General features: G+C 43.2%; 1 protein-coding gene and 1 long non-coding RNA gene across 2 annotated transcripts in view; one reads left to right on the forward strand and one right to left on the reverse strand.

The window, feature by feature from the left end:
* Positions 1-26,891, forward strand: part of LOC310873884 — a 414,042-nt gene that overhangs the window by 78,842 nt on the left and 308,309 nt on the right. The gene's annotated exons all lie outside the window — the stretch shown is intronic.
* Positions 1-26,891, reverse strand: part of LOC310873232 (GDNF family receptor alpha-4-like) — a gene marked incomplete at its 3' end in the record, with an annotated part of 53,313 nt that overhangs the window by 3,798 nt on the left and 22,624 nt on the right. Inside the window, exons 2-6 of the mRNA XM_083785567.1 lie at positions 13,436-13,711; positions 13,043-13,123; positions 11,631-11,976; positions 9,678-9,787; positions 4,934-5,071 (exon numbers count right to left, since the gene is read on the reverse strand). Coding sequence (XP_083641693.1) covers positions 4,934-5,071; positions 9,678-9,787; positions 11,631-11,976; positions 13,043-13,123; positions 13,436-13,711 — 951 coding nt within the window. The remainder of the gene's footprint in view (positions 1-4,933; positions 5,072-9,677; positions 9,788-11,630; positions 11,977-13,042; positions 13,124-13,435; positions 13,712-26,891) is intronic.

Genomic DNA, 26,891 nt, shown 5'->3' on the forward strand with positions numbered 1-26,891 from the left:
GAACTCCTGCATCGTGAACTGGACCGTTTCGGTGTGGTCTGGCTTTTGGCTCGCGGTCTCGCACCACATCATGCCCGCTTGAACTCTTGTCAACTGAGGAGATGAAGGGAGATGCTCAGTATTCTCTTCAGGTCTAACTACTGCACCTGCCTGCCCCCCCCCCCCCCCCCCCCTCTCTCTCTCTCTCTCTCTCTACACATCCATTGACTCATATACCAATGACACCGGCCAAACAACTCTGAGAACTCTCTCTGTGTCCTCTCTCTCTCTCTAGCGCTCTCTCTCAGGGCACATCGTCCCCGAGTAGTCGCAGCCAAAAGATTTACCTCCCGGCCTACGGGGAGAGAACATAGTCCTTATTTAAACAGGAGGGATGAAAAGGACTGCCACAGAGAAAGTCAATAGTAAGAACCATTCATTATTCACTCGGCACAGACGGGGTCATGCGTAAAAATTGGAGGCGAGGCATGCAGATCATCAAGGGTGAGATTTGCAGGGAAGAAAAGTTAAAGGAGTTGTACAACACACAGTTGGTCCATCTATCCATCTTCAACCGCTTATCCGTAGTCGGGTCGTGGGGGCAACAGCTCCACCAGAGAGCTCCAGAGCAACATTATTTTGTGACTTCCTCCTGGAGGATCCCAAGACGTTCCAAGGCCAGTGAGTCGATGTGTTTCCTCCAACTGCGCCTTGGTCTGCCCTGGGGTCTCCTCCCAGTGGGACACAGTTAGTCGTTTTAATTAAAATAAGTGCAATTGCTCTATATTATTGCAATAGACTCTATATAGACAATAGATATTATTGCTGTAGACTCTCTATAGTGTTTGTTCATGAACAGCCACCTCACTGTTATCAATTATAGCCAATCAGGGTAGTGAGACAGGATCACAGGATGTGAGCTGACATATTTGAATTTGGAACACTATGAAATTGAAGTTGATAAATTAATTACTAGGGCTGTCACGATTTTCCTAATCCACGATTCGATTCAACTTTCAATGTTAAGGTCACGATTCGATACGATTTTCGATTCAATGAATATTTTAAGGTATGCCAGTGAATAGTGACTACAAAAGATTAAGCAATAAAACATTGTTTTTGAGGGGCTTTGAGGGTTTTTTGCCTCTAGTTGTTTTTGAGGGGCGCTAGATGGTAACTCCTATACTACCTATGGTTCACATGGCTTGTTCAGTCATGTTTCAGGGCTACTCCTATACTTGGAGTCGGGACTCGGGACTAACATTAGCACTCCGGCGCTCTAATGTAGCAGCTTCAGGGAGAGGTTCCATGGGCTGGACTGGCGTCAGCCTCCATGCTGGCTGCCTCATGTCTCGCACCGAACACAGCTTCGTGCTGCGGTCCTCGTCTCAATGCGATACATGTCGAAGTAGCCATAGTGTGGAGGCCAGCGCCAGTCCAGACTCCAGGCAGCCTCACCTTTCACTCCACTATTGTACAGAACCATACTATATAAACCGATATAAATGGCTTCTTCATTTGGGTGTGTTGTTGTCTGCACTGATGATGGCACCGCAATGAGCTACAAGCCTGTAGTGCCCCGGCATATAAGGTCCGACAGGCTGAAACTCGTCCTGTGAGAAACGTTCCGGGGTGAATAAACGGGACGGCCGTGCGCATGCAATACATTTTGCAAGTCGGCTGGTGATTACGATACACTGTATCGAACGTCAATTTCGATACGAATCGTGACAGCCTTATAAATTACCTCTCTCTCCTAATGGGATGGAATTGGCAACCCACGTGAACTTTTATTTTGTGTTTTATGAAAGAGTTGGACGAGACAGAAACCCCTGTTATCAAACAAACACTCTAGCAATGATTACTATCAGAATGTAACACTTTTAACTCAGAGTGCAGGCTTCAGATGTAACCGGATGAACCCTGCTGGATTACATTTGTGCACTCTCTGAGTTACTAATGGAAAAATGAACACTGAGGATTGTACACATGTACTGCAACAGCACCCTACGATCCCCCTATATATCTGCCTTTTTATGGACTAATTTATTGCACCTGCCATCTGTAATCTGCAATAAGGATAAGGAACCGTCTGATCACACACTTGCACCCGGTGCACGTTTGTGGTTTCTGCTGATCTGTCTGATGTTCCGATCACACAGAAAATAGAAGGAAAAAAAGAATGCGGGTGTGCTTGTGAGGATATAATTCTGGATGGGAACCCCTTTTGGTGTTTTAAGCATTATGTTATACTTTAGCTATTGAAAAATAGCAGATCTACAAGCCCATTGTGCGGCACTGAGTGCCGCGCTACGAGCTTGTAGACCATGCTTGTAGATCGAGCTTGTAGATCGTGAAAATGTGGTGCAAATCTTTGAATATTTATTCTTTCAGCGAACATTTTTATCTCAAATGTTTGCTTCTGGGGGTCCCTGGAACAACATATTGTCAGATCATGGGGGGTAGGCTGCCAATTACATATAGTTTTGGGGGTCCTTGACATGGAAATGTTGACGAACGACTGACATAAAAACATAAGTTTTTCAGAAAACTGTCAGGATTTAGAAGACATTTGTAGAATCGTCCTCAGGTCTAAATGGGTTAAGGAGACATAATTATGGCAGTCGTGGGGAAACCGTTCAGTCCGTAGCTTGCAGTAATGTCCGTTCCCAGGGATCAGTCCGTTCATATTGTTTATGTTACTGCATTCACACTGACAGCTACAATATAAAGCAACCCTCTAGCATCAGTGCTTATTATAAGCGACTTTAGGCTTTTTTGCTTGTAAATATCAGAAGTCGCATATTTTTGGGCTTTCCTCCTAAATGTTTAGGTCAAGGACTGCCAGATCAATATAGCCTATTTGTCTGCACAAACCCCCATCTGAAAACATTTTTGTGCCATGCAAGATTTGTGAAGTGAATGTTTCAAAACCTTTTCAAGATCTTTGAACTTAAAACAATATAGCAGATCTACAAGCTCAGTGTATTTTATATGATTTGATTGTTAGATCATTTGTCATACTGTATCTGCCATGTGCACCTTTTGTTAACAGAAATGTCATTTTAATTCATAATGTAAATGTTCCACTGCTCAACAATTAAATCATCAATCGTATATATTAGGCTAATCGTCGTGCAAAATCTCATACTGGTGACCGCTCTGGAGCAGTGGTCCGGGGACCACCAGTGGTCCTTGAGGGGGTTCCAGGTGGTCCCCAGCTAAATGATGGAGAGTTGGTAACCAAATGGACCCTCTCAAGAGATAAAATATTGTCAAACATCGGCATTTCTTAATTTACAAGAAGTCTACACAATCAGATAATGTAGAACATTTGCCTGTTGTCTCTCCTATATGGTACCACAGCATGGAATTTTGCAGAATAAATAATGGGCCTTGATATGAAAATTTTAAATAGTTGAAAAGCACTCCTCTAAAGCTAGCACCACATCTATTCATGTTTTGCTTGGTCCCATCCAGCCGTATACCATACCCTATCTACGGCATGGATGAATATCTGTAACCAATTTATGACTCACAATCCTTTCACATATTGCACAGTGACAACTCACAAATGGACTTGGCGAAGCCCAGCTCCTTCTCATCACCTCAAGCCATTATTCTTCCACAACCCTGACACTTTGGACTATCCCGTTTATAACCATGGCCATTCGTCAAAGATATCCACACTCTGTGTTCTTGTTGTTGTTTCCTGTTAAAAATGTAACGTTTATTTTATTTATTTATTTTTGCTCTACAGTAGGCCTATAGTATTGGATCAGGAAAAATGAACGTTGACTACCTCATTTCACTGGACTCGTTACATTCTTTATTGGTGCATAATTCGTCTTATCGTTGCTGTTGGGCAGAAACCTTCCATATCTCCAGGTTGTAGGTTCTTTTGTATAGGCTATGCGTGCGTGCGTGTGTAATGATTGTGTGTGAAATGTGCATGTAGCAGCAGCAGCAGCAGCAGCCAGGTAATTGTAGGCAACAACGCTCAGAGTTGTTGTGAACAGCAACCGTTTTTGGTGAGGTTTTCAGCCAACACAGATGTTATCTTATTGGCCACCGAGTGGCAAATGCTTTGCTTTTCACATCAACGCTGAGCTTTGTTGCTGTTATGTCTACAATTACTTGGCTACTGCTACACACGTCTCACACAGTCATTACACACACACACACACACACACACACACACACACACACACACACACACACACACACACACAGCAAAGTGACAGGTGACTCAGAACACTGATTTAACTAATTACAATTTCAAGCTACTTTATTAATAATTTATAGTCCAATCACATATATAATTGATTCCGAAATGGGTGTTCTGCATAATGAATGCACTTTTGCTACTTTAAAATATGTCAAACTGTTACAATTTAAAATGTAGGCATTTAGCAAACACTCGAGCGATTTATTGTACGTATGACAGTAGGACAAGCAGGACACTAGGACAGTAAGGCAAGTAAGCAAGCAGGATTCAGATTCAGAAAAAGAAATAGCAAAAGTAGCAGGTAATAATACAAGCTTGAAACGTGGCACACACTGCCACACAGTTAAGATGTGCACACATCCACGTGTGCTCTGTGCTGCTTTCAATGGCCTTTATCTCCAAATCGGCGCAATGAATGTCGTTTCTGGTCAAAACAAGGTTTTTAAACGGCCGACAGCCGGTACTGTGATACTCGCGGTCAGGTTTTTTCTGCACACAGCGAGAGAACAACTGGTCAAGATACCACACACACCATTACATCATTGTAACATCCGGTTACGGATATTTCGCTCTTCAAAATAAGGGTTGAAAGGGGAAAACCTTGACAATGATAAATAAATACATTAATCCTGGCGGGGATTAATTTGCGTTAATCAAGCGTTAAATAAAACTCGTGGATTACACCTTTAAGTAAAAAATGGGATGGGGGGGGTGGGGTTCACTCACGGAGGCAGAGGTTGTCGGTGAAGAGTCCCAGGAAGTCACTGCACTCGTCCCTTTGGCTCCCCCCGGTGGCCGAGCACGAGCACCACGGTGCCACACTGGACGTGGAGTTGTCTACGTAGTTGGGCGTTATCGAACTCCCTGTGAACGAATGAATGAACCACGCCCACACAACCTGTCAATATTTAATTTTCATCGTCCCCCTTTTGAGACGCTGCAACAGCTCATATATTGGGGTCTCTGCGTTAGCAGCGCCACCAGTATAACTTTGGCACCTGATTGGCCTACACGCATTTCACTTATAAACACTGTCTGTCTGTCTGTCTGTCTGTTAGTATAATGATTAGGAATGAATCATTAGGGGCACGGTGGCACAGTTGGTAGTGCTGTCGCCTCACAGCTAGAAGGTCCTGGGGACGCTGTGGGCACTGGCGGCATGTTCCCTCCTCCGCGTCATCAGTGCCCATACCCGAGGCGGGGGTTGGCGATAGGGCCTTTCAGTGTGGAGTTTGCATGTTCTCCCTGTGTCCCCTAGGGTAGATACCCTCACAAAAACATGCCGTAATCCTGGTCTCTAAAACTACCTCCCCCGCATATTGTTTCTTCAGGAACAATATTTCTATTTTCTTCAAATGCATGTATCCTCCTGAAACATGCATGAAAATCATATCTGTCCACCGTCCATTCACACAAATAAAACAGAGGAGAAACTAGAGTAGTGTGCTACTTGGAATGCGTCACTTGATTGTGCGACCTACGGTTCAAGAGTTATAAGCCAAAACGTGAATCGAGCTGTTCTAGCACTGGAGATCAGGTACAGGCTTTAGTTTAGACATAGTATTGGTCAGACTGTCATTAGACTGACAACCTAACCCTAACCCTAACTGCAAGCACGAGAGCAGCGCATGTTCGACCGTTGTTTCCGCATGTCGGTCTGTTGGTGTGTCTAATTTGCTTGTGCATCCCCTAGCTCCTCACAAACAGACAAACACAAATGGACCAGACAGGGGCGGAAAATATATCATAACCTGATGGAGATAATACTTCCATGAGTTCCTGTTTGAACAGAGACACTTGCTTGATAGAAGGTATTTAGTTGTTGTGCTGTTGCACGTTTTCTTTTTCTAGGTCACAGAGGTGCTTGACATCTGGCTTAATTTTCTCTGCCAGGTTTTTTTCCTTTTCTTTTTTTCCCCCTCCTTTCTCTCAAGTGAAGCCGAGAGAGGATTTGAAGTGCCTTCATAAATACAGGGCAGGAATGAAAATGCCAAGTGTTTGTTTGCGCTGAGGGGCACCATTTGCGGCTCTCCAAATGTATTATTTTAGACCTACCAATCCTGTTGTGGGTTTTTAGTAACCATTCGCCAAAAAAAACAAAAAGCTGGACTTTCATCAGACACTTCACACATGTTCTGTTCCTCTGATGCCTGTAGCAATGTTGCTTATGTCATTTGTTTTAGGCCTGGGGCAGTGGTTCAATATGAGTACATTCCCTTTCTCCTTCTGTTTCTTCTCAGCATTGTATTCACTGATTCCTATTGCTGCCTTTCCAAAACCATCCCCTCTGTATTGATTGCAATTCTCAATCGCCTTTTCACATACAGTGAGGAAAGTAACATACACAAAGTGCATTTACTCAAATACTGTACTTCAGTACAATTTGGATACTCCACTACATCTCAGAGGAAAATATTGACGTCATTAGTTGCATGTTCATTTGCAGATTTAGATTATTAAAGAGGGAGTACCACAATCTTTGTATTTTTCCAGTTTTTCATGTGTCTATGAGGTGAAAGTACTTCATTAGACACCCTGGAGTCGTTTTTATGTGCAATGGTGTATTAACTTTGTATTTAGGGTTTCTTCCTGGAAGCTAAACCCTTGACAGTCAAACGTGCCAATGCAATAAACAATAATATAGTGACATCACACTATCAGCCAAAAATAGGCCTTTTACTTGTTTTAATCAAGTATTTTTCATATTGTAGTATTGCTACTTCTAATTCGATCGCTATAAATGCACCAAGCCTCTGTGTGTACGTGTGTATGTACGTCGTTACTCTGACCACGGAGTAATCCCGTGTCAGTGTCACCATTCACCAGACTATCCACCATCCAGGCAGCCACCATAGGGTATCCGGAGAACTCGCCAGTTTACCAACTCGCCGCGATTTAGTGCATTTTAGTTTGACTTCACCTTAATTTAAATTGCATTGAATTGAGAGAGAGAGAGGATAGTTGTTTAGAGTTAACACTAGAGAAAGTAGGAATGCTAAAAGTTTAAACGACAAGGTACGATTCAGTGAACGAATTACAATGTAATTCATTAGTAAACAATTCCTGAACTGGTAGGCCTACTTGTATCATTTATCATCATCTAGCTCAGGGGCTCTTAAAGTTTTTGGCTGGGGACCCCCGGAAATGCTTTGGCCATGTCTGGCGACCCCCACCCCGCACCCCTCCCCACCACCAATACAAACTGACTGCAACAATAACCATAATAGAGAAAATACATCATAAATGAATACTTACAGTACATTAACTGGGACACTTATAGTGCCTAATGCCATTACAGCGCTGTTTGGCATTTCTCAACTGCCACTGTCTAGATCCCAGACCTTATAGCCTTTGTAACACTACTGGCAAGACGCCTAATACTTAAGGCGTCTTAAGGCGCCTAATACTTAATACTGGAAATCGCCCATCCCGCCCTCCCATACACAATGGCTGAGAGATATTAATTTTTTTTAAATAATTTGCAGCTTGAAAGGATTAGATACATAATGAGGAGCTCTATCGCAAAATTCCACACAGTATGGGACCATTTCCTTGCCTATGCAGAGGGAATCACTTTCCCGGTCATCCCTGAATGACTCCCCCTCCTACCTTCTGGTGCTATGGGCCCAAGTGCTATAACTATAAACTACATTAATTGGACATCAAGTGTGTGTGTGTGTGTGTGTGTGTGTGTGTGTGTGTGTGTGTGTGTGTGTGTGTGTGTGTGTGTGTGTGTGTGTGTGTGTGTGTGTGTGTGTGTGTGTGTGTGTGTGTGTGTGTGTGTGTGTGTGTGTGTGTGTGTGTGTGTGTGTGTGTGTGTGTGTGTGTGTGTGTGTGTGTGTGTGTGTGTGTGTGTGTGTGTGTGTGTGTGTGTGTGTTTTTCGTCCGCAACTGAATGGTGCTTTGTTTGCTCCCACCACCACCCCAGCACCACCAGTAGGCGCTGCGTTCCCTACACACTGCAAGATCTTTGCCCCAGTTATGCTGTCGCTGACCTTGTTTGGCTCTTGTCGAAAAATCCCCTGATCTGACGCAAGAGTTGTTATAGACAGTATATCTCCCTGCTCTTAAAGGACCACTTCACCACTCAAAAATCTAAACATTTTAGTAAAATAATATTGTTTAATATTAATATTGTTACATCTGCCTAACGATGATGTCACTGGTGGACGGGTTTCTGAACTGCCCACAGCCCTCCTATGAGACACAGACTGAGTAGAAAAAAATTGTGCCATTTTATCATGATTATTAGTGAGGACCTATTATATGAAGATAGGTTGAAAAGTGGTGAAGTGGTCCTTTAAATAGTTGTCTTCTAATGAGCCTGAATGCCTAGGTCAAATATAATATTCACACTTACACTTACACTGTACATAATTATAATTAAAATGTTCCCAAGCTATTTATGGTCTCAATCTATTAGTGAGTCATCTGACTGAAGTGATTTAAATCCCATCTCCCCCAATACAACCCCCACTCATGATCTTTCACTGTCTTTCTTCTATATGCATGCATTTTGTATTTTGGAATTTGTGGGCCCTTTGAAAACGGCATGATTCCTCTAAAGAATAACATCACTGCCACAAGAGGGTGCCATTAACCCTTTTTGCGATTACTTCATGTGGCGGCCAAGTCTATGGACTTTTGTTTGTTTAGAGCACTTTCACCGCGACCCGACTATGGATAAGCGGATGAAGATGGATGGATCGTTTGCCAGCCAGTTTGTTTAGGGCCCTAAATGACAACGTGTGACGTCATGTGGCCGATATAAATACACAGTGGGCGCCCCTCATTTCACACAAGTGAGTTTGTTTGTTTTTTAGGGGCACTAGCCCTTCCTATGCCCAGATTTGTGTGTTTGTGTGAATAATAGCGATGATTTAATTGGCTGAGCACGGAATTGCGATGCTTTGATTGACTGAGCAAAGAACGTATTGAGGATTCAAAGTGAGGGCAGAAAAGTGAGGACGCAAATTGTGATTGGCCAGAATGAGATGATATATGATGATGTATGATAATCAGAGTGCCCCTCACTTCACAGTTCACACTGGTGGTGTTTTTACCACAGATCCTATATGACACATTCTAAGATGTCTAAGGGATTTTCAAGAGAAATACAAATAACAGTGACCCTTCGGGGAGTGACACCAGGATTTGGGTAGTCTATTCTCATCATCACCCCTTGCTTCACTAGTGCTGTACTATAGTCTCTGGTGTGTGTGGTGCAGTGGTTCCCAAACTCTTCCATGTCAATGACCCCCAAAATGATACCCATTAGCCTGCGGACCCCCATTTGAAAAGATATGCAAATGATTTCCATTTGTACACTCTGAGTTACAGACCCATAAGGGTCCATTTGGTTCCTAACTATCATTTAGCTGGGGACCCCCTGGAACTCCCTCAAGGACCCCTGTGGTCCCCTGTCCCCACTTTGAGAACCACATGTGTAGTACTAGTGTACAGCACTTACCTATGAGCCCCGTGTAGGCCAGCAGACAGGCTCCATAGTTGCCCTGTTTGCATCCGTTGGGAGATGACTTAGAGGGGTGACAGTCATACTGGAACTGTGCCAGACGAGACCTACAGTATTAGAATCACAATCAGGTGCTGTACTGTCTTATTTTCTATTGTATTTCATCTTTTTGGTGTAGAAGAAGAAAGAATAGCTGGTGTAAAAGCAAAGGGTGCAAGAAAAAAGGGTGCTGGGGGGGGGGGGGGGGGGGGGGCGCAGGCAAAGCAAGGGGAAGAGAGAGAGATCGATATAACAAGCATGTATCTACATTATTTACGTACACATCATTGCATTGTCAGGCAGAAACATCTTATCCCCATATTCTACATTTTGTTGACGTGTTGTGAGCTTGTAGATCTGCTATTTTCAGAATGCAACCAACATAAAACTTGGTCTCTACTCCACTACTCCCTCCCTAACATTTTAGTCTAGTTTTTATTTGTTGACTAAATTGTCAGTATATTTAGTCTAGTTTTAGTTATCATAGCTTAGTTTTTATTTAGTTTTCCTCAGTAAACATTTCTTGTCTTAGTTACAGTCGACAAAATCAACACTGGCTTGTACACGTCCAACTCCTGTACAACTCCTAATTTTAGAGCACATGAGAATACGATCAACAAGGGTTTAAGTGTTTAACACTAAAATAAAACCGTTGTATTAAAGTGGAACCTTATTATTATTATTTTGCTCTGTTTTGTTCGCCCATTCCCTTTGACTTCATCATGGGCTTCTTTATGAAGATTTATAGTTGTTTTCTCATCGCCTTTTTGTAAAATTCGGCCGGTCAACGCAGAGAGTGAAGGCAACGGACTATAAAGCGATGGTGATTGAAAGCACATTATGTTTCAACCCCCATATGCAGCTATAGGATCATTAGCAACGCCCTGGGAGTGTAATGGGGCAGTGAGGAATAATGACCATGACCAGAGATAGCAGTGCGCAATAACTCTGATCCATCCAGCTCTTTATCTGTGCTAAATAGTTAATGTGTTATTCCAACGGGCTCTCTGCACTGTTCTAGTCCAGTGTTGGTGGAGGAGGACAAAAAAGAAGAAGAAAATGTGTATTTTTATAAGAAAAGTAGGTAAAAAGCCAAGGGTAAAAAAACAATCTTAATTACTTCTGGTGAACGAAAATGTGCTGCGTGATGATAGATCGACTTTCATGAATATAAATTAATCTTGTTTTCATTCACCTGCGTGGTTCCCATAGCTGCACGTTCCTTCAAACACAGCCGTATTTAATTACAGAACTGCCAGTATTCTGTCTGGGTGTCATCTTAACGGTTTACTCATTGTACACTTAATGATCACACTAAAATATGTATCTGAAACTTGGTAACAAACATGCTTCACACTTCTCATGCCATAGCCTGAAGGGATGGAACTTTCCGATTGGTTGCGAACTGCGAGGCCGTTTCAGACTGAACCTTAAAAAAAAATCACACCCGTGTGAACTGAGTGGTGCAACTCCCCTCTCTCTCTCCCCCCTCTCTCTCTCTCTCTCTCTCTCTCTTGGCACGGCGGTGCCTCGTGACTCAAGTTTAGATTTAGATGGCATGGCTCTGTCGTTTTAACACTTTTCTTCTTTAACACAAATTTTTGAAAACTGCACTTATGCATTCCTATAAGAGCATCCGTTAGTCTGACGACGTGGTTTTGCGTGCAGTTAGCATTAGGATTATGGACAGAGTTAGTAATGGGGCGAGCCGTCGTGTAGTCGGAATAATTCGCCCTCGGAATACTGACGTTTTATATCATTAAAAAAAATACCCTAAGATGTCCCCACACATACTTGGCCCTTATACGGGTGTAATTATAAAGAGGTGTGGAGACGTCTTGAGCATTTAAGCTGATTGTGACAGCCATATACTTACTGAGTTGTAAAATAGAACATATTCTGCATACAAACCTGCACACATAGTCATCCTTGCAGGTGCGCATCTGTGTCAGGCAGCTGGGCTTTGGGTCGGCCGCTTCGTATGAGCAACTGGGCACGACTGTCTGCCTCCGGCGCTCGGCGCACGCCGTGTCCGTGCAGGGGCAGAACAGCAGCTCGTGGGTGTAGTCGGCGGGCACTCGGTCAAAGAAGCGGCGCAGTGCCTTGTTGCATTTGGCTCGGTTGCACAGGCCCGACTTGGCGGTGGGTTTGATGCAGGCCGACACGTAATCCGTGCGCAGTTTCTGGCACACGTCGTCCACGTTGCACGCCTTGGCGGCGTCTAGGCAGCGGTTCACCGTCATGCCGACCTCAGAGTCTGTGGACCACGCAAGAAAGGTTCAAGGAGACAAGACATCAGCGTGCTTATATAGTGTTCTAAGGATCCCCAGATTGATACAGTATGTATTTGGCCCTCATCTGAAAATATTTTGTGCCAGAGACTACCAGAAGAGAAGATTTATGTTTAAAAAAAAAATATATATATATATATATATGTGCCGCACTGCAAGCGCCAGATATATATAAGCTGCAAGAGCTTGTATTCTTTGAGACACACAAGAGTTTTTCGGGGCGTGGCCGAATCCACCATTCCTTCATGGGGTGAAAACAACACAGCTTACCATTGGAATTACATTACGGGACATACACAGTTACTTTTATTTTTGTTAAAGTTTTTCTCGCTGAAGGGCAACATTATGGTGAAGTAACAAAAATGGAAAATAAAGTAATAGTGCCTTAAAATGGTACTGTGCGTTGTAAGCACTTGTATCATTCTGCGTACACAATACACATGCTAATATATAAATACCTGTACTGTATGTCTTTCTGAAAGAATAGGCTAGTAGGCTACTTGAGTAAATGTACTTAGTTACTTTGCACCACTGATCAAACAGCCAATGACTGACAGGCTAGAGTAGACAGATCAGCAGCTGCACTAATTGCTAGAGTGCAGAGGGACATGGGTTGACATTAATGGTTGCGAACGCAATGAGCACTAACTATGAGACCCTGCAGATCATGTCTGTCTGTGTGTGTATGTGTTATACTTGTGTTAACAGACTGTGAGACATGTGGGATAGCTTTAAAAGTATAAAAGTGATCAAAAAGTTAAACACAGCAATGGAAGTCATAATATACCTCAACCATTAAAAGTTTAAATGGAGTTTGTCAGTTAATGCATGGTTTAGTGGCATGATTACAAACACGCAAAAGAAAAAGGGCTTCTCAGTTGAATTATCATTGACTTTCCCCTAGACTTTTTGGGGTGTGTTGGGTGTGGGTTTTTTTTACAGTTTGAATGGAGTTTCTAAGGTGCCGAAGGAGATTATAGTAGATAGATAGTGAGGATATAGAATGGTGTACTAGAAGGTGAGTGAACTTACCAGCGGTGATGGAGGCCAGCCGGACATAGGCATAGTCTCTGTCTACTGCTTCATACGGATAGCTCTCCACCAGGTTCAGCCCTGAAACAATACGAGACAACAATATGCCTGGATTAAGTTTGTCACGCACCTAAAAACAGCTATTGGCCTGTTGCGTGTTGTTACCGGGGCAGACCAGGGTTTTTTCCAAATCACCCAAATCACTGAATGCTCCTTTAAGATTAGAGTGAAGTGGAAACCGACGGTCCGACCAAATTGCCACACTCGCCACATTTTGAGGTCAATCGTTTGAGAACCACTGGTATAAACAAAATTATGACTTTGCTGAAGGTGTAAAATGCACCAACCCAACGCAAAATATAAAAGTTTTACAATATTATACCCACAACTGACCATGGATGACGGACTGGTGCAGGCTCCAGTAGATGCTGAGACAGTTCTTCTCCTTCTTCATGCCCCGCTTGCACTGGCAGCCGTGCAGCGGGCTGGAGAGCAGCGCCGACACGGCATTGGCACACTGGCTGCGGGCACCGGGCCCCAGCTTCATGCTTCCGTTGCCCGCCACGCACTGGCGCAGGGTCCGCAGGCGTGGGCTGCACGCCTCGTCGCTGGAACACGAGTCTCCGGCCACCAGGCAGTCTCTACCGGCCAGGAGCACCTCCAACAGAGCTGTGTGTGTGGGCCATAGCAGAGAGCAGGGAGGAGAGGACAGGATTGATTGATGTTGTTTTTACATTTCTGTCTAATAAACTATTCCATCAGAGTACAGTCCAACACTTAGTCCAAAAGGGATGGCACCAAAACAAAGTCAACTTGCAGTCTTGTTATATAATAGATCGCCCTGTTATAATGTGGGAGAGAGCAGGTTATAACCACTTAAGGGGCTAATATACTAATATGCACACAGCATAACTCTTCGTACTTTCGGGCCCCTTCCCTACTTCCTTCACTCATGTTATACCGATGATTCTAATTAAGGCTCTGTTCCATTTTGGCACAACAGAGTCAGGGTGCTGCTATTGGGGTGCATAGCGTATACGTTAGTCCGCTGTCCCAATAATCTGACACCTAGCCCTAACCGGCCAGGTATATGTCGGACTATCAGTACTCTCTCTGTATTCTCTCTGCACAGAGCCTATTGCCCAGCTTGCAAACCGTATAGAGTACAATTATGCAAGCAATGTTAAATGGTTAACAAACAAAAGCCTTGATGTTCTTGTTTCCATTGTGGTCTGTTATGGCTGAGTAGTCTACTATACTCAACTAAGTGTAATCAAGCCTTTCCTAGAGATGCGTTGTCCGGCAGCATAAATTATACAGGACAATTATTTGAACGTGAAAATGCTGCATTCAAGTTCATGCAGAAGAATTTGGGAAAGGAAATTCTGCTGCATGCATGGTCTGGAGAGGGCACTTTACAGACAGGACAGCTAGAGGCTCAAGCCTCTTTTGATCTCTGCAGTGTGTACACTGATTTGTAGCGCTGAAGCTGGTATCTAACCATTTTCTTCAGGAGAAGAAATACATACAGTCACCACTGTGCTCAATCTGCTCATGTTTACCATGCAGCTTCAATTAATTATTAGTATGTCGGGATGCTACTGCCACCGGGCCACTTCCTGTATTCGCTCTGTTGCACATCAAAGATCTTAGATTTCTCTCCAGACAGTGATCCAATTTATTCTACGCACGGATGCAAGCATTTCCAGTTATTCTTTTTAATTTCAGCGACGAGACCAAACCGAATGGATTTGACTGATTTGATTTAACTGCAGGGGTTGGGAGCTCCTCGTGGACATATACTGTAAAAGTTGCGGGAAGTAATTTCAATGAGAAACGGTGTGGTGCCACGACTTGACTGGTATACAGCTTTACCCCTGTGGGTGCTGATAAGACGTAATTCCGTCTTTGCCTCCTGAATTGCAATGTAATTCACTTGCGCTCCGTGCATGTAAGCAAACGCCATGAGTAATTAAATGCCGTAGGTTTTGAGGGTTTATGTTTAATGAAGTAATAATACAGTGTATGACATACATGCAAGGCCATGGCTATAACAGTTCAGTTACTGGAAGTCGTTCATCTTGCTTGTCAAAGCTGCATCCTTCAGTGGTGGGAAGAAGTATTCGCAGAAAATAGCAGTTCGACAGGCTCCCAACGCGATGTAAGGCAAATGTACAAAATAATAGATCTGCTATTTTCACCATTGTAGGAAGGCCGAAACACCCGCTGATTCAAAGGCACACTACTACTGAGGATGTGTCCCAAAATTCATCATCATACCCTAGTTAAGAAATACTCCTAATGCCACTCTTTAACATCAAGGCAAATCTCATGTGAGCCCACACCATCTATTGGCACAATGGACAGTCTTAACATCACGTCCCGTGTTTTATGATTCCAACAAAGTATGATACAGGGTTAAGTAATTATTGATAATTATCTATTTAGTCAATTATATTCTATATAAAAAATTATTCGATGAACTTACATGAGCATCTATATGTCAGTTATTGGCTCTAAATGTAGCCTCGGTCCCAGGCTTACTTATCTGCGAAAAGAAAAGCCTGGTCACAACGTAAGGCAGAGAAGCTATCGGCGGATGTATCCTCCGGAACATCCGTCAAGTGTATTTCCCCCGGATACGATATTTCCCCGACCAATCACAACACTTGTTTCATTCGCGGACAATGTAAACTGATTTGTAAAGCATCAACGTCATTTCCTTGGGCAATACTTCCGCTAAAATCCCATAACTTCCGCTGATAGTCTTTTCAGCGTTGGTCTTGCCCAGGGTGCTCTAAATGTGGGTTTCCATACATTTTCGGGTTAATTGCCCAGGCCTATAGTTTCATAAATTTCCTGAATTTCGCTGCAGGGATCAATAATGTTGATCTTATCTTATCTCATCTGTATCTCTGTAAAACTTCACTCTTCCCTATAAATACTGTATGTCTCACACAAATAAGAAGGTGCAGCTTTTAGTCTTAGCGTCAGTCCCACTTTTACAAGTTACTTTCGGAAGTCAGTCTCCACACTCCCCTTTTCAAATATTAACCAGCAAATGCCTTAATGTACTTACAGTACATTTATTTATTTTTATTTTGTTCATGATAGCCTGTAATGACTGACATACATGGCCACGGTTGAAGATCAGCTATTGCTTGTATGTTATTGTTTTGTGGGGATACCACACACTTTACCGTACGTTTATTATATTGGACAACACATTATGTCATGGCTTTGTATACCCTCCACTGGTATAGGCTGGAACCAAACAAAGTTAAAACACACCTACAGCAATAGCACAGACAACTGCAGAGAGAGACAGCCAACTAGCTTACAGCACATATGACATACTGTACATGACATATCCATTATGAAGTCAGAGTCATAAGAAGACACAAGTAAATAAATAAACTAAAATGATTTGATCGTACGTCAAATTGCAAAGACAGCCCATCCACAATGCACTGCAGCGTGACACTATTGCATAGATTTGCTATAGCAGCTGTTTCCCAAACAGTGGGTCAGGACCACTTTTTTCAGGTCACGACTTGAGTAAAGCTCCCATTTTCTTGTCCTGCATATACTGTGTGTGTGTGTGTGTGTGTGTGTGTGTGTGTGTGTACACAAATTCAGGTTATTATAATTAATTATTTATTTAAAAATCTAAAACCTTTTTGGCCTATAATTATGTCCCAAAACAGGGTCATCAGGGTGGAAGTGGTTAAAGAAGATGAAGTGTGATGGGTATTTACTAGCCAGAATGCTCTAGTCTAGTGTATATAAAGTCACATATTTCAAGCCGACTTCATTAAGTTCCATTTTAATTTTAATTTGAATCTCTCCGGCCATTAAGTCAGCGCGCCGCCAGGGTAACCGATCAGCTAATCTGCATGTGATTTATGTGGCAGGGGAACTCGAGGACTTCAAACCGTGGCTCGGAAGCCATTGATTACTGACATGGTTAATTGGCTAAACCCACTGGTACACTGAGACAAGCTTATTGGAAATGTCAAATCAAGCGGCTCATTTGCATTCATGATGTATGGCGGCCTATTCCTGCTTCTGCCCAGGCAGCACAAACTGACATATACGCATCATGCAGCCACGGAGTAGAGGGGCCTGGGATCACTGCCTCCAGTTTGCAGCTTGACCATCTGTCCTCCGAGACAAATTGGCTCGAGATATTTTCTCTCTCTCTCTCTCTCTCTCTCTCTCTCTCTTTCTCTCTCTCTCATGGAATAGGGGGAGAGACACATCATGAGTGAGACTCGGGTGGCTTTCACACCTATATAGCTGGCTACATTTCATCCGATTCAAGAGTCAAAGGTCTTACATTGCATTTTTCATGAGATGCGATTAGTGTTCACACAGTTTTGTGTTAAGTGAGCCAACATGCTGCGGTTTTGTGTCAATGAATGCCATACTTCATCGTACAAGGGGAGTGGGTGGGAGAGGATGAGCAAGCTAACTGTATCTGTACATGTCTGTATTGTCTATTGTGCACTGTCTTTGTGTAACTGCACTGTACTGTATGTAATGTTTTTCCCTGTGTATGGGACCCCCTCTAAAATGAGATGCTGCATCTCAAGGGGCTATCCTTTCAATAAATTCTGACCAAGAGTCACGCATATGTATAGCGAAAATAGAGCTTGTATTTTAGAAAAAACTTGAAAGTGAAAGTTGTTGTCTGGTTCTGTACATGCAAGGTTTCCATCTGAGTCCGACGGCAAGTTTTCTAAACACATGTCGAACAGGCCACTCATTATATTGGACTAAACGGGGAGAATCACTGTCGCCGAAACAATGGAGCAACAGCAGCGTATCATTCATTCAGTTGTCTTTTTTTCCACAATGAAATCACACTATTACTGTGTAATTTACACGACGCTTGTGACAGTCAGTATGATTGACTGAGCACGGAATGTGATGTATGATGATGATGATAAGAGCACCGCTCACTTAGTCACTTCACACAAGTGTGATTTTTAATCAACATTTGACATTGCATGGCAGAATTTTACTTGGCTGCACGTTAATATATGCTTCTGGATGTCCCATGGCCAAATGCCACCACTCGTATAGAAACAGTAGGAACATATAGCAACAGTCGTAGGTCAAGTATACAACGCAACACAATTGCACCACATGAAAAATAATCCTACAGTACATGTCTCACAGCCATGTCGTAACAGCATAAAATATGACCTACTTAAACATGTTGCAATAACTGACTCCAGGGGTATATAATTGTGATCACAGTTAAAGTGGCCTTGTTCAGGCAGACAGAAATAATCTATAATGTTCTTGGCAACATGAAAATTACACACATATCCAATGGTATAGGTTTTTTTATATCAATTTCATCACTTTTTATCGTCTTTTAGGCTACTTAGGCTATTTTACAATGCAGTTTGAAGATCGAAAACAGTGGCGTCAATTGGGTATTCCAGGGAGGGAAATCTAATAAAATGCTGGTAAAGAAATTAGGAAAATATGCCAAAAAAAGAGGCAAGTAACCGCACATAATCACAAAAATTTAGGAAAATGGGTACAAAAAAGGAAAAAAAAGAGGCAAGTAACCGCACGTAACCGCGGAAATGTTGGCACACTCCGCACGCACGTGCACGACGCATGCATGCGCACGGGCACGACGCATGCATGCGCACGGGCACGACGCATGCGCTGCATGACGTGAACTTATAACGTGTGTCACATCACATGCAGATGTGATAACTTGGGAGTTTATCAATACAGGCGTTCCAATAAAATAATGTATTGCTGCAGTCTAAGTGGCAAGAGATAAGAGCGTGTATCAGTTTTCAGCATCTTTATGTGTTAAAAAGGTTACTTTGGCTATGTTTGATGTTTCTTAGGCAGAAAAACTGCATTCTTTGTTACCTTTCTTTCAAATGTGAGATTGAAAATTGAGGTCGGCATCCAAGATGACTCGTTGGTTTCCGACCCATCTTTCTTGAAGCTTGTCTATTTTTTACTTCATGCCCAAGTATTTAAAAAAAGCCTATACCTCTGGCTTTTCTTCATTTCTCTTCATCCATTTATTCTGGATTTTAGACTGCAATAATCTTGCATTAACCTGGTTGGTTGGTTTTCGAATATGTTTTAAGATTTAAGTAGTTCATGCATAGTTTTATTATAATAAACTAAATATGCAGTAAGGTACTTAGGTGCAGCATGTAACTATAAAGTGAAGCTGTCAAATAATTGATATTGGGGAAGAAAAATAGTACAATATTTGCCTGTCTGTGCAGGTTTACTCTGGCTACAAACCTTGGTGCCTTTCGTTCTCCCTCCAACAGCTTGTTGGAGGATTATAAAGCTCTTATCATAATAAAATAGCAAAGCGAACTTAGCCAAGAGCCAAGGAATCGACCTGTACGAATAATAATGCTGGATATGCCCTGTTTATAGGTTTCTGTAAACCAAAACTGGGGATTATGCAATAGTAGTAAAATACAAAACAATTGTCTATCTTTAAAAGCTATACCACAGTCAAATACATTAGTTTTTTTCTGTAATGGGCCTACTTTGTTCGGAAAAGTTTGATCGGAACAATAGTTTTATTTCTATATAATTATTTTATTTCTTCAGATTCTCTCAGTAAATTCAACCTTTCTGCTCTGTGATTCAAATGGTGGGCTTAATCTAACAATATAATGAAGGAGGAAAAGCATGTGTATGTATCTCTGTATGTGCTACCCCCCTGCTCCCCCTCACTTGCACAGTTCATCTGCATTTTGCACACAGACATCGACCATCATGTTATTGTAATGCAGGGCACCACAAAGCCCTTTTCCCAAATTAACAAACTGAACACTGCGTTTATTTGCATTTTCCCACAGTTACACCCTTACTGCGCATGCGTGGTTGCCACAGCTTCACCCTTACTGTGCATGCATGGTTGCTTTAATGTGCATGCGTGGTTGTCCGTTTTTGTCCAACGGGAACGATATATTCTTTTATTTAACGACCAGATATGCTCCACAGTGTTTTGTCCCATACAGGCTGACGTAAAAAGGCAAACTGGCGCATGACCCAGAGTCCCAGACCCATGCATGCTCTGAGCTGTGGTGAGCTCTGGGTTGAGTTACTGTATGTCATTTTTCACCTGTAGAAAATCCGGAATTCTCCTTATTTAATACAATGTGTTTTTTAGAACGCTCTCGTATCAATCTTTGGGGCCAGAACCAGATTCATGCAGTGTGATGTTGTACCGGTGATTAGTTCTTCCAAACAGCTCCTTCATTATTCCCGAGGTGATTAATCAAGTTGTGATGTATAGTTTATAGTATAGGTTACTGTGTAACCTTGCAATATGATGATGATGATGATGATGATCATGATGGGAGGCTGCTTGATTTCTCCCATGTATTCGAGGAAGGGGAGCACAGCACAGGAAGCAGGCTGGAGCTAGGGCACCTGTCTCTGACAGCCGCAGTGGAATTATAACCGATCTGCTCCATGCAGGACAGAGAGCCACCATCAATGCTGGGCAAAGTACTCCAATCCCAGTACATGAGTCAACTTTGTACTTAGTTTAATATAGCAGATCTACTAGGCTGTTATCACTACTAATTTACGAAGACTTGTATTTCACTGACGATCGGCAGTGGCTCAGGGGTAGAGTGGCCGGATGGATTCCTAGTTCGATCCAAGGAAGCTTAGAGAAGGAAATGACATGGTCACGTGACTGACACTTTCATGGATGCTTTCGTGGGAGCCAACTATACACCCGGAATTTCGGCAGAATGCATTGGAGTCAATGAGAGCTCAGTGACCAGCTTATGAACATTATTTCTGAATGACTGAGACCTTTTGTAAAGTAATCGCTTCTGGAAAATAACTGAAGACATTATTGTCTGCTGTGTTGCTTTTCGATGTGTACACTGTGTAATTATATAGAGGTATAGTATCTAAAGAGCACAAGGTACCTTTCTGAACGTACCAAGTATCTCAATACTATACCACCGTTTCCTATCTGGCAGCCAAATCTCATGATACCTCCAAGCTAGAAATGATACCTGCTGTTGTTTAGATCCTCAGATAAAATTACATACTGTGCAGTGTGCACTATGTGCCCATCAATAAGCAAGTGATTAGAAAACAACCTATGATATGTCTTATTTTATATTCCTGAACCGATTATATGACAAAGGTCTCACTCTCAGTGAATTAACTCTTATTGTTCAGAAATAATGTTTGTTATGAGCTGGTCCAGCCGGCTCCATTCACTACCATGTATTCATTGAACTTCCGGTGTGAGTTTGGCTCCCATGAAAGTGTCCATGAAAGTGTTATGGTGCAGCCCAGTCACGTGACCATTTCCTTTCCTTCTCTAAGTTTCCTTGGTTCGAGTTAGTGTTGAAGTGTCCTTTAGCAAGACGCTGAACCCCCAATGGCTCCTGTTGTGCAGGTTGATACCTTGGGCATGGTTTCCTCCCGCCATCACTGTATGAATGGGTGAATGTATTGCACAATCTATGTAAAGCGCCTTGGATAAATGCGCTATATAAATGCACCATTTAATTTACTGATCAGAGCAATAGAGCACTGAAATCTGGCATCACTGGGAGGACTATCCCCCTTTGTCACTTCTTTTAGGTTATTTATTACATTGGGAATCCCATAGAAGAATCTTAGATTGTATAAGAACTGTGTTCCAGAAATAAACAACTCAACCGTGAGATTTTACAGCCATTATCAAACATAACTCATCAGCTAGGCTGATTTGTTTATTTATGGAACGCAGTTGTTATATGATGTGATCTAATCTCATAATAGAAATAATACTTACGTGACCCTGGGCTAGAGGGAGTGAGGTCAGGACTTTGCTACTCTATGGCCACTGCATTATGGCTATTTGAACAGTTATATACTGCTGTAACACTGCACCTGTGTCCCCTAGTAGGGCCCCTGGCAGGGCCCCTGCCCTATTGTCATAGCAGAGCCCTGACCATGTGTTAGTGGCCGGTTTTGAGCTCAAGATTCAAATCATGCTGCTGAACCAATCAAACAACTCTATGGGAAACTGAACCAGAACAGGAAACCCCTTCGTAAGCCACCTTCCGGAAAGCCCGGAATACATGCACAAAGCCTACTGGATCAAGGGAACGCCACCAAGGCAGCCCATGGGGCCACTCGAAAATCGTGATAGCTTTTACGTACAGTATATTGCGGTATCCACCCGACCACTTAACACAGCAGCCATTTGGCTGATGCGTTATGGTCAGATGGGTGGGCCACGTGCATTTTCATTTTTATATAACTTGCAGTACCCTCACAGCTCGCCAATTGGGCTGCCGCAACCAACATGAAGAGGACGTCTACAGTAATTGACCCCTCAATTCACCCAGCTCCAGCCGACCGAGAACACATAAAGACAACGTATCAGAAGCCCTTACAGAGGCACACAACAGGAACTGACTTTTGCTGCTCATAAATAATATAGTTATATATAGCAGGACAGGGATCATGTTCAATTATATGAGCGAGTGGCTTAAAATAGCCGTTTTGGGTGTTTTGAAACTTCGAGAGAGGGTATAATGGAATGTATTTGTACATTATTTACATATTTGTCTCTGTCACACTCTGTTCCCTGAGTATGCCATGCCTGTGTAGCCTCCCTTATGTTTTCCTCCTTGTTCCCCGGTGATGTTTTCCCTTGCCCCTCCTTGCTGCGTATGAGACTAATTACTGAACGGTGCAGGTGTGCTGATTGCCACCGTCCTTATTTATTGAACTGACAAATGTTTGTGCATTGCTATGTCGTCTTACATGTTGCGTTCCGGGTTGCTCTCCCTGTGTGTTCCCTGGGAGGGATAACTTATTTATTTTGTTGCCTTTCTGCCCTGCGAGGTGTGTATTGTTAGTGTATTGTTGTATTTTGTGAAGATATAAGTAAAGTTCCTGTGCCACTATTCCTGGGTCTCAATCCCTCTCTCTGTATTTCTTAGGTCCTAAAGAAACTTAGTCGGTTCGTGACAGACTCTGAGTGAAATGAACAGTGGCGAATAGACGTTGGAGCGGTCCCTGTGCACTAAGCATTTGACAGGTTGGAGTGAAATGACATCACTGCTATGCGCCTTGAGACTATTTAGAAATTCATCTCTCTTCTCTAGCAGTGAAGCCCTCAATTACTAATGCCCATCTGCTTATAAACTATACTGCACAATATATTACGATCGGGTGCAGTACTTGGTTTAGACTAGTCAATGGTTAGACCAGTCATTAGTCCTACAACTACAACCTATCTCAAACCCTCACCCTAAACCTAACCTCCCACGAAGCAGCATACCTAAACCTAACCTTAACCCATGTCTAAACTAAGTATGCACCCCATTACGATCAGCTCCTGTCATTGAGTAAGAAGACATGTCACAAAGTCGTGCAGTGCATGGTCCCATTTTAAAGCTTCAGATTTGAGCGAGTTATGGCTTAATGAAATGACGATTTCTTGTGAGTGAGACTGTGGTCGCGGAGTGGATGATGGATAGAGGAGCTACTGGACACACAATGTAATAAATCAACCCTCTGTATCAAATATACATCTTATCTATAAATGCACCAAGTCTCTGTGTAATCCATGTAACTCGAAAACCGTTTTCCTTAGTTGCTGGTGTAGATTGAAACGAGAGCCGGCCAAGTACAGTTGAAAATAATGGAGGGTTTAAGTGGTGGCGTGGAAACTATGAAAGGCTCCTGTTCAAAGTATGCAAAGTTTGCTGACAGAGATTTGATAACATTCAGAGCCGTGTCGCTGTGACCTCATGGGTGGAAATATCCTTTGCAAAATGAACTTGCTTAGCTTCCGTGCAGCAAAAAGAAAAAAACAAAAGTAAAGTGCATAGCGGTGAGAAAAACCTGCTTCAGTTCCAAGTTTTTGGCAGCATTGTTATTTCTTTGAGGAGGTTGATCCATTGCCCCCACAGATTGCATGGTCTGCATTTTAATGAGACTGCGCTTGATGGCTCTGTTAGAAATACGTGTGCACGCACGCACGCACGCATACACACACACACACACACACACACACACACACACACACACACACACACACACACACACACACACACACACACCGTTTACTATCACTATACTACAGCAACATCTTAGGTCAACGATATTTAAGTTTACACATTTTTTTTACCTGAACCTTTAAGGCCCTTTTAGACAGGGAGCTAGTGGTGACACGTTGTCGCCTGGATGCACGTAGTGGGATTTTTTAAAGCTCCCCACAGTCCAGCTAGGCCTTTAGTCGCCCGCGAGCGTGTGCACAAACAACCATGCGTGGGACCATTTCATGGCACCCTGCACGCTCACTTGTGTCAACGCCCCTCAACTTCTCTGCGCGTCCAAAGAAATCGCCCGCCTCTCATTGAAAATGAATTACCAAGGCCAAGGTGCGTCGGACGCTAAAATGGCCTTAATGCCAAAAACAGCCAATCTACAAGCTCACAAAGTGTTGCGCTGCAATGCATTGTGAGCTTACAGTATATATTGCCTATTTTCAGTGTGTGACACTTGTGTGACACTTAGCCCGCTAGCATTTATTGAAAAATTAGGATCTAATTCACGCCAGCATTTTTCACAGTCGAGCTCTTATTTTGAAAAGCCAGTTTAAATCCAGTTTAAACTGGATCCAGATAAACCAATCCAGATTACCTATTATCCTAGGAAGTTGAACAGGTCCCGTTCAACTGTTGTTTACAATATACAGAAAGAGGTAAAAAAAATAGTACAGTCCTTAAGTAAATGTACTTAAGTTACTTTCCACCACTTGGGCTGGGAGATGTGAATGCAGGCAGCGTGTGAGCGAGGTGGGGCTCGGAGCAGGCTGCCTGCTACCGGACATTACTTGGCTCAGTAGTTTCATACATGCCCTCTAACCCTACTAGGAATCACTGCTCATTTTGACAGGAAGTCAGTTTAGTCAGGCCCGGAATAACAATGGAACTTACTGGAGCTTAAGCACCAGGGTCCGCAGCTTGCAGGGCCGTGTGTGCGAGAGACTATTTCAAATAGGTACAGCTGTTGCTTCCGTCAAAACCGTATAGGTCACCGATTTCAATGTAACGCAACACAGGAACCCCAACTAGTTAACCACTCGATGGGAGGAGGCTCAAAAATAGCAGATCCAGCATCATGGTCAGCAGCCTTATAACTCTATGGGAGCAACGGCGATAGTGCTGGCTGAACGCACGTTGCGTTCATTAACTTCATGGGCGCGACAAAAAGTGTCGTTCTTGATTGTATCACGTGCGCGCGAATCACATGCACGCGCGCAAAGCGCGTGTACATGTGGCCTTTTGATTTGGTGTAGCGCCAACCCCTGCTACCTGAGATTTCTTGCCTCAGTGCTCTCATGCTCTAACCCTGCTAGACACACCTGTTTGAGGTTACAGAGGGAACATATGGCCATGCTGCGCAGAACAAAGGGTCATGTATGCACTGATGTACCACTCTGTAATTATTGTCTCCACCAGGCCGAAGGCATGTGGGGAGAGTATGTTTTGCACTCCGTCCGTCCGTTTGTGTGTCCGTCCGTCCGTCCGTCCGTCCGTGTGTCCGTGAACAGCTAATCTCGGCCACCGTTAACCCGGTCGATGCCATATTTTGCACACACACTCCCTGGATGCCAACGATCAACCTCTGCCCCAAACTTTCCAGAACGGCCTGTTATAGCGCCACCAGGAGGCCGCTTTGTGCAAAACAACTTTTTGCACAGTACACCTACAGATTTTGTCCAAACATCACGCAAATTGGTACACAGTCTCTCAACGAAACGGGTCTTTCAGATTTATCAGACTCCATCCTGATTGGTTAAGATTGGCTTCCAAAGTTCACAGGAGTGCTCAGTTTCAAACAAAATGCTGCAAATCATGAACACATCGCGTGATTTCCGTGAAATTGTGCACCCACATTCCCACTAGGCCGAGGACGAAATGCCACATGAACAATTTCAACTCAGCCTCAAGGTGGCGCTATAACTGGCCGAAAAGTGTTTTTACCTCTAACTGCACGGATCTGTGGATAACCTGGTGGAGACCTGTGCCCGGAAGGGCACTTTTTCTAGTTTGACTTTTTTTTTAACTCCTCGCCTGTGCCAGATGGCAAGGTCAAATCGCATCAAATAACACATCTTCATGAATACCTACGCCCTATACATTTATCATATCTGCCCTGTGCAACAATTATTTTGAGTGGTGCAACCACTCCTATCATATCACCCAGAGTTTCAGAGTGAAACTACAAAATAAAATGCTGAAATAGCCATTCAGTTTACATTTTCCCATGGACCACCTTCTAATTATGCCATGGACCTGGTGGTCTGTCTGTGGACCACTGGTGAACAGGGAAAGCATGCGATTATCGTGCTGTGCAATTGTGCTATGTGCAATTACTTAACCTGCTGTTTGAAGAGAACAACAGTTTCACAATGCCTTCATTCAGTCCGTTTGGTTCCATTTGTACAGTCTCAGCGGTGTATACAGACCTGTAAAGGGTCACACGTACTCCAGTTTTCAGGTGATAACCTACTCACCGTGCGGTGGTTGGGGAAAAAAGTGGCGGTCCGTGCTGAAATGAACTAGGCCTTCTACAATCTAGAAACGTGGAACGGCCGCGTGCGTGCACTAACCACCCCCCCACACAACGGCGTAACAATGCACATCAACGTGAACGTTATGATACTGGAAGTCTGGAACAACGAAGGCACACAAACAATAATAATAAGCTGCAGCCTGTCAAGTGTCAACCTGTCACCGGGGGACTAAACGGCACACATGCACACAGAGAGAGAGAGAGAGAGAGAGAGAGAGAGAGCTCC

The sequence above is a fragment of the Protomyctophum parallelum genome, assembly GCF_964188405.1.
Source record: "Protomyctophum parallelum genome assembly, chromosome: 16".
NCBI lineage: Eukaryota > Metazoa > Chordata > Actinopteri > Myctophiformes > Myctophidae > Protomyctophum > Protomyctophum parallelum.